Source organism: Acipenser ruthenus, chromosome 25 (genome assembly GCF_902713425.1).
Source record: "Acipenser ruthenus chromosome 25, fAciRut3.2 maternal haplotype, whole genome shotgun sequence".
NCBI classification, from domain to species: Eukaryota; Metazoa; Chordata; class Actinopteri; order Acipenseriformes; family Acipenseridae; genus Acipenser; species Acipenser ruthenus.
The window spans coordinates 25,448,860-25,464,822 of NC_081213.1; the positions used below are offsets into that span (position 1 = coordinate 25,448,860).

The following is a 15,963-nucleotide window of genomic DNA, read 5'->3' on the forward strand; positions in this document are numbered from 1 at the left end:
TGACAGACATGCAGAATCCTTCTCTCAAACACATACGATCCAGTCAAGCAAGAAAATACCTGTTGCGCCACACTGACCATAGTTATTTTTAGCCCACAATTGCCAGTTTCTAAAAATAGAAGTGCTATTTCTATTCAATATCATTGCTGCTGTACTAAACATATTCACTGTCCCTCAAATCAACCCTGTCCAGACTTAAGTATGCTACGTTACTCACCATTTATGGAATCAGTCAGTCTCTTGAGGGATCTGCCAGCACAAACCCCAATCAAATCAAGTACAGCCTCTTACTTGCCTAACAAATTTATTAACAAAGTAGTTTATTTTCCAGGGGAACAATACTCCAGACCACGGGCTTAACTGTAGTTAGGAGTGCCAACCCTCTCTAGCTTGTCTGCTGACTCAGGCACACTTCCCTGTGTGCACTGAAAGCAGAAAGGGAGGTCCTGCCGACAGCACAGAGCCGAGGAGCTGTCTGTCTGCTCGTGATTGGAAGTCTGTGCGCCTGGTTTAGTCTGCGTTTGAAGCCAAAGAAATTTTCTGCAGTGCTTAAAAAACACACACTGATGTGACGGAGCAGAAGTTTACCAAAACTCCGGGAGATTTATTGCTGAAATCAAGAAGTGACTATCTTTTATAAAAAAAAAAAATCTCCCCTCCTGAGGTGTTTTCATTGCTGGCAGGCAAGGAAAAAAAAGGCATTATGATAATCCAATGCTGCAGAAAACAGATCGCGCTTCCAATTGTCAATGCTGCCCTGTGCAGGATACCCCAGACTGAGCTCAGGAAGCACAGGAAATAAGACAGATGCATGAAGCCTACATCTGTATGCACTGGAAAAACGTTTAGAATCTGCTGTGAAGAACAGAGAGGTTTCCTCTAAACGCTGATCACGCACAGACAGACCTGATACAATACAATGTGACCCGACATCACAGGCTCAGTGGAAAGGCACAAAGTAAATAAATTATAAATCCTGAATGCCGAGATCAAGTTTCCTCGCTTCTACTGTTTCACTGTAGCCTGTTTAAATAGCTTAAGTCTAAGTGTGCAGCGTATTGACCTAGCCTGACTGCTTGCAGTACTGGAATAAAGGGTTTGAGTGCTTGTTGTAATTGACAGTTTTTGTGCTATTTTGAGCCAGTCAGATTTTCCATCACAACTTTGCTGTTTTAGCAGGAAGGGCCGCCATTTTTAAAGATCACTGCTGGAGGAATGGGTTGTTTTTGAACTTCTAAACATTGTAAAAACTATGATGAATACTCATATCATATCTGTACCTGTAGCTATAATGACTCAACTAGAATTAATTAATTAAAATACACTTTAATGACAAACCTCTGATTTACCTTAATCTAGACAAAATGTCACAGTTTACAGTCAATCAATGTAAAGTTCCTCCAACATTTTCAGTAACCTAATGAAAAACCTACAGACACATAAACAAACACATGCCTCTGGGGCCTTTGTTTCAACTTATAAATCTTCTGTAAGTAAGTAGCACTAGAAGTCAACTAATCATAAGTAAAAAAAAAAAAACATTAGCAAACTACCACTGTTTTACCAGTTCTGACTACTGTAATGTAACAATGGTGATTTTAGAAATACTCGCCCAAACATCCATTGCCAATTACTTAAGATTGTACAAAGTGAGGTTCTCCAATAACTAATACTGTATAGGGCCATGCAAGACAGCCTAACAGAAACGTTTTGTTTTTTTTACGAAAATGAAATGATGTGCTTGTCTGACGGGGTATTCCCAAATTCCAAAAGAAAAGTTAAAAGCAGTCTTACTGTATATGACCCAAAACTAAAATGAAATGTGAAAGGCATACATATTTTAACATCTGTCAACCTACTTCCAAAACATTATAATACAGGTTGACGTTCTCAAGTAGGACTCAGGAATGTTACTCCTGCAGGATTACATTGGGTGTGCAGCGCTATCGAAAGAGCTATCACAGGGATATGAAAACATGACTGAGATCACATGAATGAGAAGAACACGGAAATGACTGAAGATAATAGACCTCAGTGTTTATTTTAAAATAGAGATCCATGCACCTTGTGTTTAAAACCACTAACTATACTATAAAAAGAGTAATACTGCTTTGATGAAATGCACTGCAATCTAACTTAAAATTAGACAGATAAACCTTAAAGTTATCTTTCGTTACTGATTGAGCTCAGTGTTTTCACAGTACAAACACGTTGCTGTGGTGAATGTGTACAGTAGTTCTGTTTTGACTGGGAATCAAGTCACGTTTTGCAAAATCACTTCCTTTGTGAATCACTGTAATATTTCTGATCACACAGATTCTAACTGATGTTTAAGTTCTGGGATACTCCCGTTTGACCAATAAAACATCATTGTGTCAACAAACAAAAACAGATGTGCAATTAAAAAATGAAAAAGTGGTCATTAACCTTTTACAGGAAAAAGCAGGCTTGTTCATTTCTGTGTGGGGTATCATTAACTTGCTTAAGACATCATTAATGCAACTATTTACTTAAGGCACAGGAAGCAGACCGGCAAGGTAAGTACTAGAAACAGTAGGATCCTATCCTGTTTGTGTGTTCTATTGCAATAAATGTTTATGAATCAGTTACAGAGTGTTTTGCAGAGTGAACTGCACCCACTCCTGCCAGTAACTATGAAATAGCACCTTTGAGGCCTTCATTCATTTAAACATGGCGGCATGCAATTACAATCACCTCATAATACCTGTGGGCGGAAATGCACACCTGCCCCTAAACTCCTCCAATCATCCACCAGGTATGTCGGTTCTATATTTTGCAACAGTTTTTTTTTTAAAAAGACGTGCACGAAATCCAGCACCAGTTACCATATGTATGTGGTTGAGACTGTTGTTTGCTCTCAAATCAAGATTATGAAACAGACCCAAGAATGTAAATAACAAGCGAGGATGTTGTGTCCCATGTAAAGGGAAATTCCTTATCATATAAGCACTAAAGAAAATGAGTCAGGATGGAAAGAAGTCTGAGGACTGGATCTGCTGACTAAGAGAGCTCCAGTCTAACCCACTGACCACTGATTTTATCCCTGCACGCTCAAATGCTCAAACTCGCATTCATCAGTCAACACTTTAACCCCCGCTAAGCCGTGGGGTTGCCTTGCTGTGCTTTTAGGGTGCTTTGCAAATTAATAAAGCTCCAAAACATAACTTCTAAAACTGTTTGTAATGTACCTCCACCATTGAGGACTTCTGTGCATTTGATGACTTAACTGGGTCATACAAGTTTAAAGACTGCTAATCAAAGATTCTAAAATCCATTGTCATACATTATTAGCTGTTGAATAGATTTGGGTTGTTTGTATTGCATTTTATATACTTCAATTTATATTATACTTCCTAGTACTTCACACACTAGGGTGTAATTCAAACAGGAAGCAACAGTTTATCAATGTTATCAGTTTAGTAATGTTTTTGAATATCCTGAATATATAGGGGTTCATCGATTTTGATTGATTAATCTTGTCTACCTGAGTGCGGTTCCAAAAAATGGAGCGCAAAAAAAAAAGACATCTTGAAAAATGGTGGCGGGTACTTCTGAAGACCTTGGCAAAAGGGCCAGTGGAAAGCATGCCCATATTTCACAAAATCTCAGAATGAAGAAAAAAAAAGACTGCAACTTGCAACGTTTGCCCAATTACACGTAAGCAAATATTTTCAAACTGTCAAATTACATATATGTAAATATATGTATATTACACATTAGCTGGCATTATGAAACATTTGCAGCAAGAAGCACTACGTTAATACTTTGTATTATCTGTAATTGTCTTTCAATGCAATTTCAAATCACTAACTAACATGTGTGATCAATCGATTAATCAACCGTTGGCTTCATTGTAGGATACGGCAGTATTACATTCAACAGTTTTATATAAAATATTTTGTTGTATTTACAAAATAATACTACAGGGTATTGATTATGTAATGTCTCACATTAAAAACAATACACCTTTTTTTTTTAAAGGATACATATTATAAGTGCTCAAAAAAATGGTCAATAATTTAAACAGCTGCAGACTAACCGTTTATATAAACATTCCTCAACCTGTATTTGATTATAAAAGTAAAGCAAACAGGATACAATTCTAGCTATGACCGCTTGACAAACCTCTCTTTCTCCACATGAAGCATGGCTTACAAGACAAGAAAACAGGAATGCAGAACAAGTCATGCACCCCACTGCCAATTAACCCAGAAGCCAGTCCCTTTGGAGATACAGTGAATGCTGTCCTGTCTCACATTTCATGCATGGATCACACCTACAGTATTTGCCAAAGCTGAAACATTTCAGCTAAAGTATACAATTTGCAGGGATTGAAATAAGACTCCTGTTTCATAGAAGCTTGATTCAATCCTGGTTTATCAATGAGGTTAATAAGACACACCTGAGCTTGACCTACACCTGTACACATCTAATCAAGTTTGTAGTAAAACCCAGAAATGGGTAAAACGGCTATGCAGTAGGTGTCTTATTTCCTTCTCTGCATTTGTACTGCAAAGTTCCTACTCTTTAAATGTTTTACTCAACACTTGCTATAAATATGAAGTAGCAAGCTGAATTGCTTTATAAGAAGAGGTTGCGCTGCAATTGCAAATTCATACAAGTCACGTAATAATTACATTCCACACTTGAACATAACAACAAGTTCTGAATGTATGATTAATAAAGAAAACATATTTCGAAGGAAATTATGTATTTATATGCAATTGCATTGAAAACAACAGCACTTAAAACAAAGCGTTACCAAAGCCTTAAAGACCAAAAACATGCCATTTAATTTATAAATAGACAATAATTCACATTTTAACACAGTACTGTACTGATGGATAAAAGCTACCATGCAAGAGAAACTGTCAGTACGAACAGTCAGCAACAAAATCAAAAAGCTGAACTTTTCAAAAAGCCAGAAAGCCGAGGGATTGCTTTTATTCTACTTTGACAAAGTCATTTTACCAGCATGCCCGGCCCAACAGCTTTACTATGAATGAATCAATTCTCCTACCTTACTGTGCGCACAGAAATGCAGTACTTCCACATTAGATTCCACATTGCAATGTCATCTACTCTCCTTGGCTTTTGTCGTGTTTAAGAAGGTTAATGCGGTCCCAGTGAGAAACACAAGCGAAAAATGTCACAGGCACACAAGAAAATTACTGTCTACAGCACACTAAGGCAGCATGACACTGACTCGCGATCCCTCCAAGGTCCTGCATCTTTAACCCGCTAGAGAACTTGACTAACGTCAAGTTGGTTCAGAGCTCACTTCTGCCTTGATTCCTTTAGCTAAAGCATAGCAGAGACCGTTCACAGAGACCCAAATAAGGCAAGACCACTAAGTACACTAGAACAAATCAGACTACAGTTTATTTCTATAATGCAAGCTGTCGGCAGCCCCCCTGAATATCACTTACTAGTACTTAACAATACACCCTAAATCATCTGGTTGGGACTGTGCAAACTCCCAGCAGTCTGCAGAATGTCTTGCATGTATGATGTAAGAGATCTCTACGTGCCAGAGGCTGCACAGGGCCTGGGTCCAACACTGTGACATATTTCCCAAAAGAGCACCAAGGCAGGGGTTTGAATAAAGTTTAGAACATGGCCAATTCAATTCACGCTGCAATGTTTTAAAACATAATGTCATGGAATTTAATATTTAATTTGTTTATTTCTGCCCCAAAGCACAAAACTAATTCTACACATTAACTACTCCCTTCACATCTGCACAAGCCAGCAAATTGATAATTCGGTCTTTCAGCTCTGTATGTACAATTAGGAAGATTCATTTGCGTCCTGTTTTAGCAACACACAAACTGAATTAATTAAGAAAGAACCACAAGCTAAGACAAGAGTGCTGCGATCTCCTGCTAACAAGACAATTTAAACAAGAACTTTGCTCAGAAGGATTCTTAATTAGGATTTAAACAAAGCAAACAAAAAAGGTCCAGTTTTGTGAAGGGCTCCCCAAGCCTACAAGCTTGTTTGGAGTGATGTGTTGGAATTTCTTCTCAAAACAAAAACAGCATTGTTATATATTTTTTTTCCTCCAAAGCTTACATTCTAATTATTTAAAGTAGGGAAGATAACAACAACAAAAAATATAATGCTAACTGATCAAATGTAATGATCCCATTCCTATCAAACTGATTGCGAACTGCAGCTAGAATTACATGGGGTGGAATGCAGGTTTTATATAATCTATCCATTTCCATTTATTTGCAGTTTTGAGGTCATGCATCTTTTCTGTGGTCCAGTATTTTCTGTAAACGATTCTCGCTATACCAGGAGAAGTGGATTTGAATAAGGACTTGATTAGCACTGGTGTCATATCAAAAGAGCCCAGCCCAACTAAAGAATACCGCTCCAGAAACCTGATAGGCTGCAAGACTACCTGCCCTATTAATATGACGAAGTTATTGTTTGAATCCATTTTGCCAAGGATCACTACAATTATAATACATTAAACCACCCTCATATCTTATTGAAATTAAAATAGTAATAAATGAATAACAGGTACGCTGAAATGCACCCTCCTACAAAAAGATGTGTGTAGCTTTGCCAGAAACACAACTGCAATAAAAGGCTAATCCTCTAACTAAAAGACTAAACAAAAATGTAATTGCATGTCACATTAGACTACAGGAACTACAGTGTGTGCTTCTTCAGTCATCACCTGTATTTGATGCAAAACAAAATGTTAAAACCGGTAAAACAAAGAAATACTGTTCCAAGTGCAATTTACGGATATGCAATTACATGCCAGATTTTACTAAAAAAAAAAAAAAAAAAAAAAAAAAACATTTATTATTATTAGCTGGAGGCAAAAGGGAAATGATTGTTCAAGATTAAACAGAATATGAAAAGCCTGATGAAGGATAATATATTTTGAATGGGAACACTATACCAGTAAAAATACAGCTGTTGCATATCGGGGACAGTAAATACAATTATTTATTATGGTGTAAAAATCGCTGTGGTGTAAATTGCCTTGGCAATTGAAAAAAAAACTGCAGCCAAAATAAATGCATATACTGTAAAAGCATGATAAATGCATATACTGTAAAAGCATGATAAATGCATATACTGTAGAAGCATGATAAATGCATATACTGTAAAAGCATGCCCACAACATATAAACACTATCTTTCTATGCTTGCATTCTTGGAAGTCCATTCCAGTTTGGATTGCACACATGTTTGCACTCTTTAAGAAAGTAGGGAGATGCTTATTCCCAAGGGGAAAATAGTTGTCCTCTAAAAATGAACTACAGTATTCTGTTTTGGTTTCTGTGAACTTTCTGTGATCTACTGTATAACCTCCTTCTATATTTTAAATCACTCAATAATGACAGGGGACTTGTCAAATAGCATGCACTACATATTGCCACTTGTATTACTGATAACCAAAAATTCAAACCCAACAGTCTTAAGAAATGGAGAAATGGATTTAGTGAGTCTCTGTAGTTATACTGTACAATTTACATCAATGTTTGTTGCTATGTGCTGGTGGTTTGTCATCATAACAGATTAACTTCTCCTCCACGTTGTTCTTTAATCATAATTTCAAGTTCACAAGAGTACTTGTACATTTTTCAAATGGAAAACTATTAAGGTCATGAAATGCTGTTTTTTCAGTAACTTTAACAAAGCTCGGGTCTAATGTACCTTAGTCTGGCAGAGAGCGTAGGAAAACTTTCTCTTACCCTTGCCAAGTAACTGGAAAAGTAATCAAAAAGATAAAAGCAGCAATCTACTTTCACAATCCTGGATGAAAAGTATACTGCAGGTTTCTATAGCTACAAAACTGACATGGCCTACATCAGGAGCGGATTGAGCAGCTGTTGATGACTCATTTACACCACCAATTCATGCCTACAGGACCAGAAATACATATTGTGTGTCCAACCTCAAAAACATTACTCTTCTTAAATCAGAGTCACGATAAGGGTATTTGCGCGGTGAACCGAGGACCTAAGTCTTACCCCCCCAGGCAACGCTCGGCCAATTGCGCGCCACTCCCTGGGAGCTCCCGTCCATGGTCGGCAGAGAAATATCCTGTACTCGAACCGGCGACCTCCAGGCTATAGGGGGCATCCTGCACTCCACGCGGAGCGCCTTTACCGGATGTGCCACTCGGGAGTCCTTGGTTGAATTACTTAACGTAGCCTTGTATCTACTTAAATATAAAAGTCATGTTTTGCAAATAGGAACATATTACAGAGGGCAAGGAATGCTAATATAACTTTGAAAATACTTGAAGAGCCCTGTCTTCTTCCCTGATATTTGAGGAAAGTCTGAATTACATTTTTCAAGTACTGTTCACATACAGATCTGACCGGATGACCTTCCCTCATTTTTTACTTTAAATCACAGTGCAAGTTCTAACACTCTGTTATGAAAACAATGTCCACCCACATTTAGCTATTACTAGACCACAATCTTTTATATTTGGGTTTCTGTCACAACTCAGCTGGTCCAATCAAATATCCAATTAAAAACAACAAGTTTTACTGCAGAGTGTCTCCAAATGTGTGAACCTTTACAAGTCAGTAAGGAAATTGATACATAGTGACTATGCTGCTAGAGACACATTGAACTAAACAGGTCAGAGGAACTGATACAATGGATTAGTAGAGAAAGACAGGAGCAAGTGGAGCATTGCACTGGGTTTGAATCAAGCCACAAACGAGAAGTAAACCTTGGCTTCTCAATAGTCCACATGGATACAATCCAGTACAGTTGGCACTGTCTCAAAATAACGTCCAATAAAGAGAACGGAGAAAACTTCAGTTGCTAAGAGGATTTCCGTCCAGGGCAGTCTTTAGGGGAACCTCACGTAACCATTGACCGTTCTATATCTGCTGTGCAGATATCCAGGGAAGTCTCCACTGCTGCCGATCCTGAACATTTCAGCAGATATGTAATAATTCCAAGTGGGTTAATGCAAATATAATTTTAAAAAAAGACAACCACTGGGATCACTATGTGTTTTTCCGTTTATCCTAGTCGAAAACATGCAGATTTTTCTACAATGGAGCCTGTTTCTGCTTAAACTTGAGCGGTAACAAAGAAGATGCTATCTGACACTTTTTAGTCTTGATTTACCCACTGAAACTGGTGAAACTCAGCCAACAAACAAACATTTGTGATTTCATTGATTTCTGGAACATCATTTTGCTTAGGAACACAGCTGCAGGATAAAAGACAGAAGGGAAGTCCAGAACCCAATCGAATACAGCCTTATAGACATTGTCTTTTAATGTGGCTCAGAAGGGGGTCTCTCTCCTCAGGGCTTCAATTAAACCAACGTTCCAGAATGCTGTTAATAGGGGCATGCTGCTGTTATAGCTGCCCTCTTTTGGAACAGAGTTTAAAGCAGGGGGTCCTATTTGGATGGACATCAAATATTATAAAATAATGTGATACACTTTTTAAACTAACCTTTACTAAATCCTTAAATATTTGATTTAGGAGTAAACAATTGTGCATTGGGGAATTTGGTTAATTTATCATTTTGTCAGAAGCTGTTCCGTATCCTGCTTACAGATTCATTTCACATAAAAAGACAACTGCATTGCCCGAGGGAAGTCCATGAAAAAAAACGCTACAAAAAGTATAATTTAAAGCTTTGCACTGTCTTAGTGGCTAGTTTTCCAAATCTTTCATGTAGAACTCAGTAGAAATGGTACAATTGTCTTGAGTTCATTTAAACTAAGCAAAGCATTTTAGGTTTTCAGATGGTTTCTGTAACACAGAACACTTTCTTCTCATTTAATTTTATTTTAAATTGAGAATGACAGTGACACATGAATTAGTTCCTTTGAAACATCCCTCGCAGAACTTTGCACTGCATATCCAGGCTGTTCAGACTGTTTTATATTTTAATTAATGTCACGTTGACAGAAATGCTGGGAAACACTCTCCTGTCTAAACACCCGAGTTAGAGAATATAAACAGCGTATGAATGACCTTCAGGCTATGTCCAGTTACATCTTTAACCAAGTCCCAGTCCAGCCTGCTGGTCTTTAAAAGCTTGCCATTACATTCTGTTATGTCTTTCCCTACAGTATTAAAAAGATACAACAGCAATGTGTAACACAGTGGTTGCCAACTCAATGAATAGTACTGTAAACATATTTATCAGAAAAAGGAATCTACAAACATACAACCCGTTTTACAAAACAATGTGTTTGACTGCTGGTAAGAAGCTAGTGAAAAGCTGTCCAAGCAATGGAAAAATGTACTTTTATCAGGCCCTTTTTTCCATTATTCTGTTTGCCTTAAAAGCATCAGAAAATCCAGTTGCAGCAACTATGTTTGCTTAGCAAAAGTGCTTTTGGGTAGGATATTACACTTCCACACGTCTCAGTAAGGTAGATGAATATGACATGGACTTTCCAACTAGAATACAGCAGAATATCCCCCCCCCCCCCCCCCCCCACGCACACACACACTGACTACAGACCATGAATCATATGCACATTTCAGATTTTTTTTTTTAATTCACAGATTTATGATTAACCTGACGAATCAGTATAAACTAGTTCAAGCATGGTTTGAGACAGTGTAGAGACACACATACCACCCTTACATTTAGTGTGTGCAGCTTTAGGGTTTTGGAGAATAGAGACACATAATAAATTAAAACAAAATAATAAACATGACCGCCTGCCAAATGAGTTACAGAGAGACAGACAGAGAGATAGAGGGGGGGAGGGGGGAGGGGGGAGGGGGGGGGGGAATCAGCGTCCCTTGCTTGTCAAGGGTTCAAACATGCATCATTGACCTTGTGTCCCCTGATCTTTTCTACCTTTAACTGCATTTCCTTGATAACTAAAAATGTAATTAATCTAACAGCTAATGCCCTGAGCAACAGTCATTCATTTATCCTTGTCATTTTAGAAGTAGAGTATTTTTTTGTGCTTCAAGCATAAGTAAGCTACAGAACTGCATTCAAATGATTTAAGCATTGTAAAGTTTGGGTAGGTAAAGTCTTCTTATTGAATTGTATTTGGACAGAGCTAGGCTATATGACCAGGTCTCAGGAGCCTTTCAGCAGACACACCCAAGTGAAAGTCTGTTCCTTAATTACAAACACAATAACTACATGATAAAACTATACGGTTCACCTCTGCATGCTGCATGACAAATAAGCATACGCAATCAAAAAACAAGGAAAAAGATTATAATGAGACAATTTTGTTTTGCTGAAAGTTTCCACTTTAAAATTTGACAGATTACCTTGATCGAGGGCATACACAACGTGTGTAGGATCATTAGTAGAATATGTCAGAAAGATATTGAGCCATAGAGGTCTTCATTACTCCAGTTAATATTGCCTGTACACTAGGTATTCATGTAAAGATGTTTAGCAAGGCGGGTAACTCATGATTATTCAATAATATGCAGCTGCATGGAATGCTTTGCATTTTCTAAAGATCCAAGGAGGGTTTATCAATATAACTTTGAAAAGCTGCGAGGCCCTAGTGCCTTTGCTTGGAAAGATACATGCTTTAAGAACGGAGAGCTTGATAAAAGTACCGCTTTTTGTGAAAGTAAAACAAACAAACAAAAAAAAAAAACAATGTTACATATCTAGTAATTACTTCTATCCGTCTCTAAAACATTAAAACAATTTTACAAACTAAAAAAAAAAAAAAAAAAAAAGAACGGTTAATGTTATATAACTAGTAGCACACAACTTACTTTGGCCACACTTTTGAGTACCTAATATAACCCTAATGTGACTTGATTTGTTGTACTACATCAAATTGCATTTTGACTGTTTATACTTTGGAAAATTTAGAATCGACTTCAAACCTTCTCTAAAATATTCGAAAAAATGTTTCATGAACTGTAAACTTGATTTAATTAATCAAAATGGACTTCAAAATACAATCCTTACCAAAACATTCCTTAAAACAGTCTATAGAGATTTGTTAAAAGGGTCCATACAGTACATCCAGAACTGGATAGAGAGTCATTTCTTGCAAACAGTAATGGCGGTAATGTTGTAAAACAATTTACCAGTCACCATAAATGACACTGTATATATCAGCCTCTGTTAAACCAGTCATGTACTTGTTAATGCATTCACTCAACATGCTAGTAGTATACCTTGACCTCCTGAAAGTAAAGGGTGTGACTCTGTATATTGTCAGGGATGGAAGGCAGATGACACAGACATGTGGCCCGTCTCTTTCCAGGCCTCGACAGAGTAGTAAGTGGGGGGGGGGAGCAGAGGTTACAGTGAAAAAAAAACGTGAAATTACCATTAAATATTCACCAGCTGGCTGCCAAACCCTAAACAAGAGCGTGGAGCAGGAGAAGCATGGAGTAGAGAATGCAGTAGTTACTCCTGGCTCTGTTCTTTATGAGCAACTATTGTTGAATGATGTGCAAATGCCTGTGCTTTTTCCTATATGGTCGAAAACAGCGTACTGTAAAATCAATAAAAATAAAAGAGAAATTGAGAAATTGAAAATAAAAAAGTATGCTAAAGCACCAGCTTCATTATGTCCAATCAATAAACACCCAAAGGTCATCCTAACACATGTAACAGCCGTAACACACACTGAGTGTGTGCTGCATCACAGTGTCCAAACGGTCTGATACCATACAAAACAAGCACCACAGTTCACCTTAAACACAGGAGTGCCAAGCCGCACCAGGCGCTTCTCAGCAGCACAACTTTGTTCCATCATTTCTCTATTCAACCCCCTGTTAAATGAAAGGCAGCTGACACTTCAACCCTATTCTCCATTCAAAGTCAATCACAAAGAAGCTGTGTCAGAACTGCTGGAGGAAGGTTTCGGAGCTCAGCTTGGGTAACTGTGATGCATGTGAGATGCTCAATCAGCAAGAACAATGATCTCGAATAATTCCTAAATGTTTGCCATAGGAAATGAGTTCCACAAACAACATGTTTGCCAAGATTTTGACTCAGTTTTCCTGCATTACACAGAAGGTCAGCTTGCTGTTAATGATATCATAATAGTAAACATGATCTGCATCTGTAGTTAAAATGAACTCTTAAAATGCCTGGTTTATTTTAACCAGTGAACAAAAAGTACAGTAGTTTCTTGTCAACAAAACAAAACAGTAATGAAACTCAATGCAAAATACAAATCAAGATAGCTTTTATAAACACACTACCATGGGTAAAATTCATACAGTAAAAACAAACAGTAGAATATTTTAATTCCAGCTTACCTTTTATAAAAGCCATTGAGAGGCTGTAGACACCAGAACTGCCAGTAATCCAAACAGAAGGCTTTTAGCTTCAACATTGTATGTGGTAAAATCACATAAGACACAGTAGGTTTATAAACATATCGTCAACTTCTGAGGAATCTTCTTACGCCAGGCTCAAGCAGAAGCCTCTGTTACCACAAGAGATACACCTCATTGCCCTTGTGTCAATGTTCCGAAGCCCATTGTCTTCCCTGTTGTCAGTAAGGCAGCGAGAGACCCCACATGGCACTGTATCCTGGCTTAGCACCTGCCCATTAACAGGAGGACAAGAAGACAGCAGCAGCAGAACGACAGCAATATTCATCTATCCTCTTTGATGTCTCCAGTAGATCTGTCCGGAGCTCTCCCCTCATACTCTGTAGTGATTAGTAGTTTTTTTCTTCTCTCTCTTTCAAGTAAAATCTGTTCTTTTTTAACTACTGGGTGGTTCTAATGCCACTCTTTTGTACTGTTAATATGAGACATAAAACCCTTAAGAAAGTATGCATTGTAGCTCTAATCCATACAATTGCCTTGAAAAGCAACGTTAAATCCCAGCAGAGTATAGATCTTTGCATCTCATGTTCACACACGCAGTTTTCTTTCCCCCCCGTTCCTTACATATATATATATTTTTTTTTAAAGGGCCCTGGTAAAGTAGTACACTTCCCAGTTCGTAAATAGGCTGCACAGCTCTGCCTCTCCCTGCCAGGTCTTCAGCTCTGAATTACAGCTGCTCCATTATTTGTCGCAGACTATGACAAGGATTGGCTTCCCCACGCTTAAACCGTAACAATGCAAACAATGCCCTTCCCGATCAGGGTATTAATTATGCTTTATCTAATTCCCAGCACCCTTTGCCAGTCAGGTCTGTGTGGCGAAAAGCTAATCACCAAAACCACATGGTGTTCAGTGGGGCAAGCTCAGAGCTAAGAAGCTGGCTAGATAATGCCTCGCGGAGATATGCCGATGCTGGTTGCTGGGGCAACAGGAACACATTGAGGCAATCTCAAATAGAACCTTGATGTCTGTTTCCCATTGGCCTGTAGTTAAATAATGACTCTATAACAACTGCCCTGAATTTGTGTTGGAATACTGGGACAGAATTAAAAAAAAAAAAAAAAAAAAAACACTATTCATGCAGTTGTGGTGGTGCTCAAAATTACCATAAACTGTAGACTTGTCCAATGCAATCTATATGCAGTTTTTGAGCAAGATAGGAAGCAAATAAACACATATAAGTTGTAAGCATAACACTGTTTCTGCAATATGAAAAAAAATAGATGAAAGTGACAGCATTTTAGCTTTCCCATTGAAGATGATATCCAGTGAACACAATGTTTATCTAACGGTTCAGCTTTTGTGGATGTTTGAAATAAAAATTAGCATGGGAAATACAGGGCCAGAATGTGAGTTAATTTACTTGCTGGTGGAGAATAATAATGCAAATTGATTTATATGTCCTCCAGAATTAGCAGGTGAAAAAAAACACAGTACCGCACAATTAAAGTAATTGGGTGGAGTCTCTCACATTTATAAGAATCTGAATGTTTAAAAGCATGCCTTTCCACTAGAGTCATTTAAACGTTTGCAGGGACAAGAACACTCCATGGAAATATTAAATCCAAACTCACATATAAATCTGGTGTTATTCTGCTATATAATACTCATATTATCTCGACTGTTACAACCAAAACGTGTACATTTCTATCCTGTGATAATTGAAGGCAGGATGTTAAAACTATCAAATCTACAAGGCACTGATAAATCAACTTCAGGTTCTTAATGGTTCCACCTTAGATTCTTTGATTGGGTGTTTTGAATGATAAAGGAAGAGATGGATGGTAATCAAGATTCAGCACAACAGCCTGGCTTCTTTCCTCTCACAGTAGACTTCAACATTAAGCTCCATCTCACGCTCTTGAAGAAACACAGCTTGTTACTTTGAATACAAGTTTCTGGCAGAGACTTGGCTGCCTTTGTTTTGTTTAAATCTTCAGCCTCAATGGTGCAGCTGTATAGCCAACAGGAAACAACATGTCACTGTATAACCATTTTGTAAGCATCCAGGCTTATAGCGCATTCAGCACTAAAAAAAATCTTACTACAAACACGAAAGCATTATTATCACCCGACAAACCCCTTAAGCTACACCTTCCTCAGAAGCTCACCACATCAATATTACATTCTACTGTTTAATCTTTACGTCTCGGTGACGGCTCAATTATCAGCCAGGTTTGAATGAACTTCAATATTGTTATCTCTGTTTACACAGTTATCTTTTTACTTCTTTTTTTTTAAGATAGTCCTTGTTAAATCCATATCTCTGAGTTTAGAATAGTTTCTACACAGTGAGATGTGTGAACCCTGACATGTCTTAGTGTATCAGTAAAGATGAAAGCAGCACTTGGTTCCTGTTCAGGGGACTGAGTTATTGAAACCTACCAACGGGTGACATTTTGCACAATAGGTACTTTTATGGCAAATTGACATTCACAAGATGGCAACGATAGAACTGGCTTAGCACAAGATTCTGTGCTGCCTGGAAAGCTAAATCTTTAGTGCAGAATCAGAAGAATGAGATAAAAATGCTTACAAAATCTAGTGTGTATCTCTTACTTACAGTAAGAACTATGCTCTGCAAGTTTGTTTTTGTGCCTCGGTAGTAGGGTTTTGATCCTTTTTTCACCTT

General features: G+C 37.8%; 1 protein-coding gene across 6 annotated transcripts in view; it reads right to left on the reverse strand.

Moving 5' to 3' along the window:
- LOC117971357 (IQ motif and SEC7 domain-containing protein 1-like) overlaps positions 1-15,963 on the reverse strand; it is a 161,294-nt gene that overhangs the window by 61,500 nt on the left and 83,831 nt on the right. The window contains exon 1 of one of the 6 annotated variants that reach the window (XM_058999841.1): positions 13,251-14,168. The exons of 4 other annotated variants lie outside the window; for them this stretch is intronic. In XM_058999841.1, the coding sequence (XP_058855824.1) occupies positions 13,251-13,327 (77 nt within the window). In that variant the 5' untranslated portion in view covers positions 13,328-14,168. Of the gene's footprint in view, positions 1-5,041; positions 5,309-13,250; positions 14,169-15,963 lie in introns of those variants that run through there. One more of the 6 variants, XM_058999843.1, reaches the window with a different exon arrangement.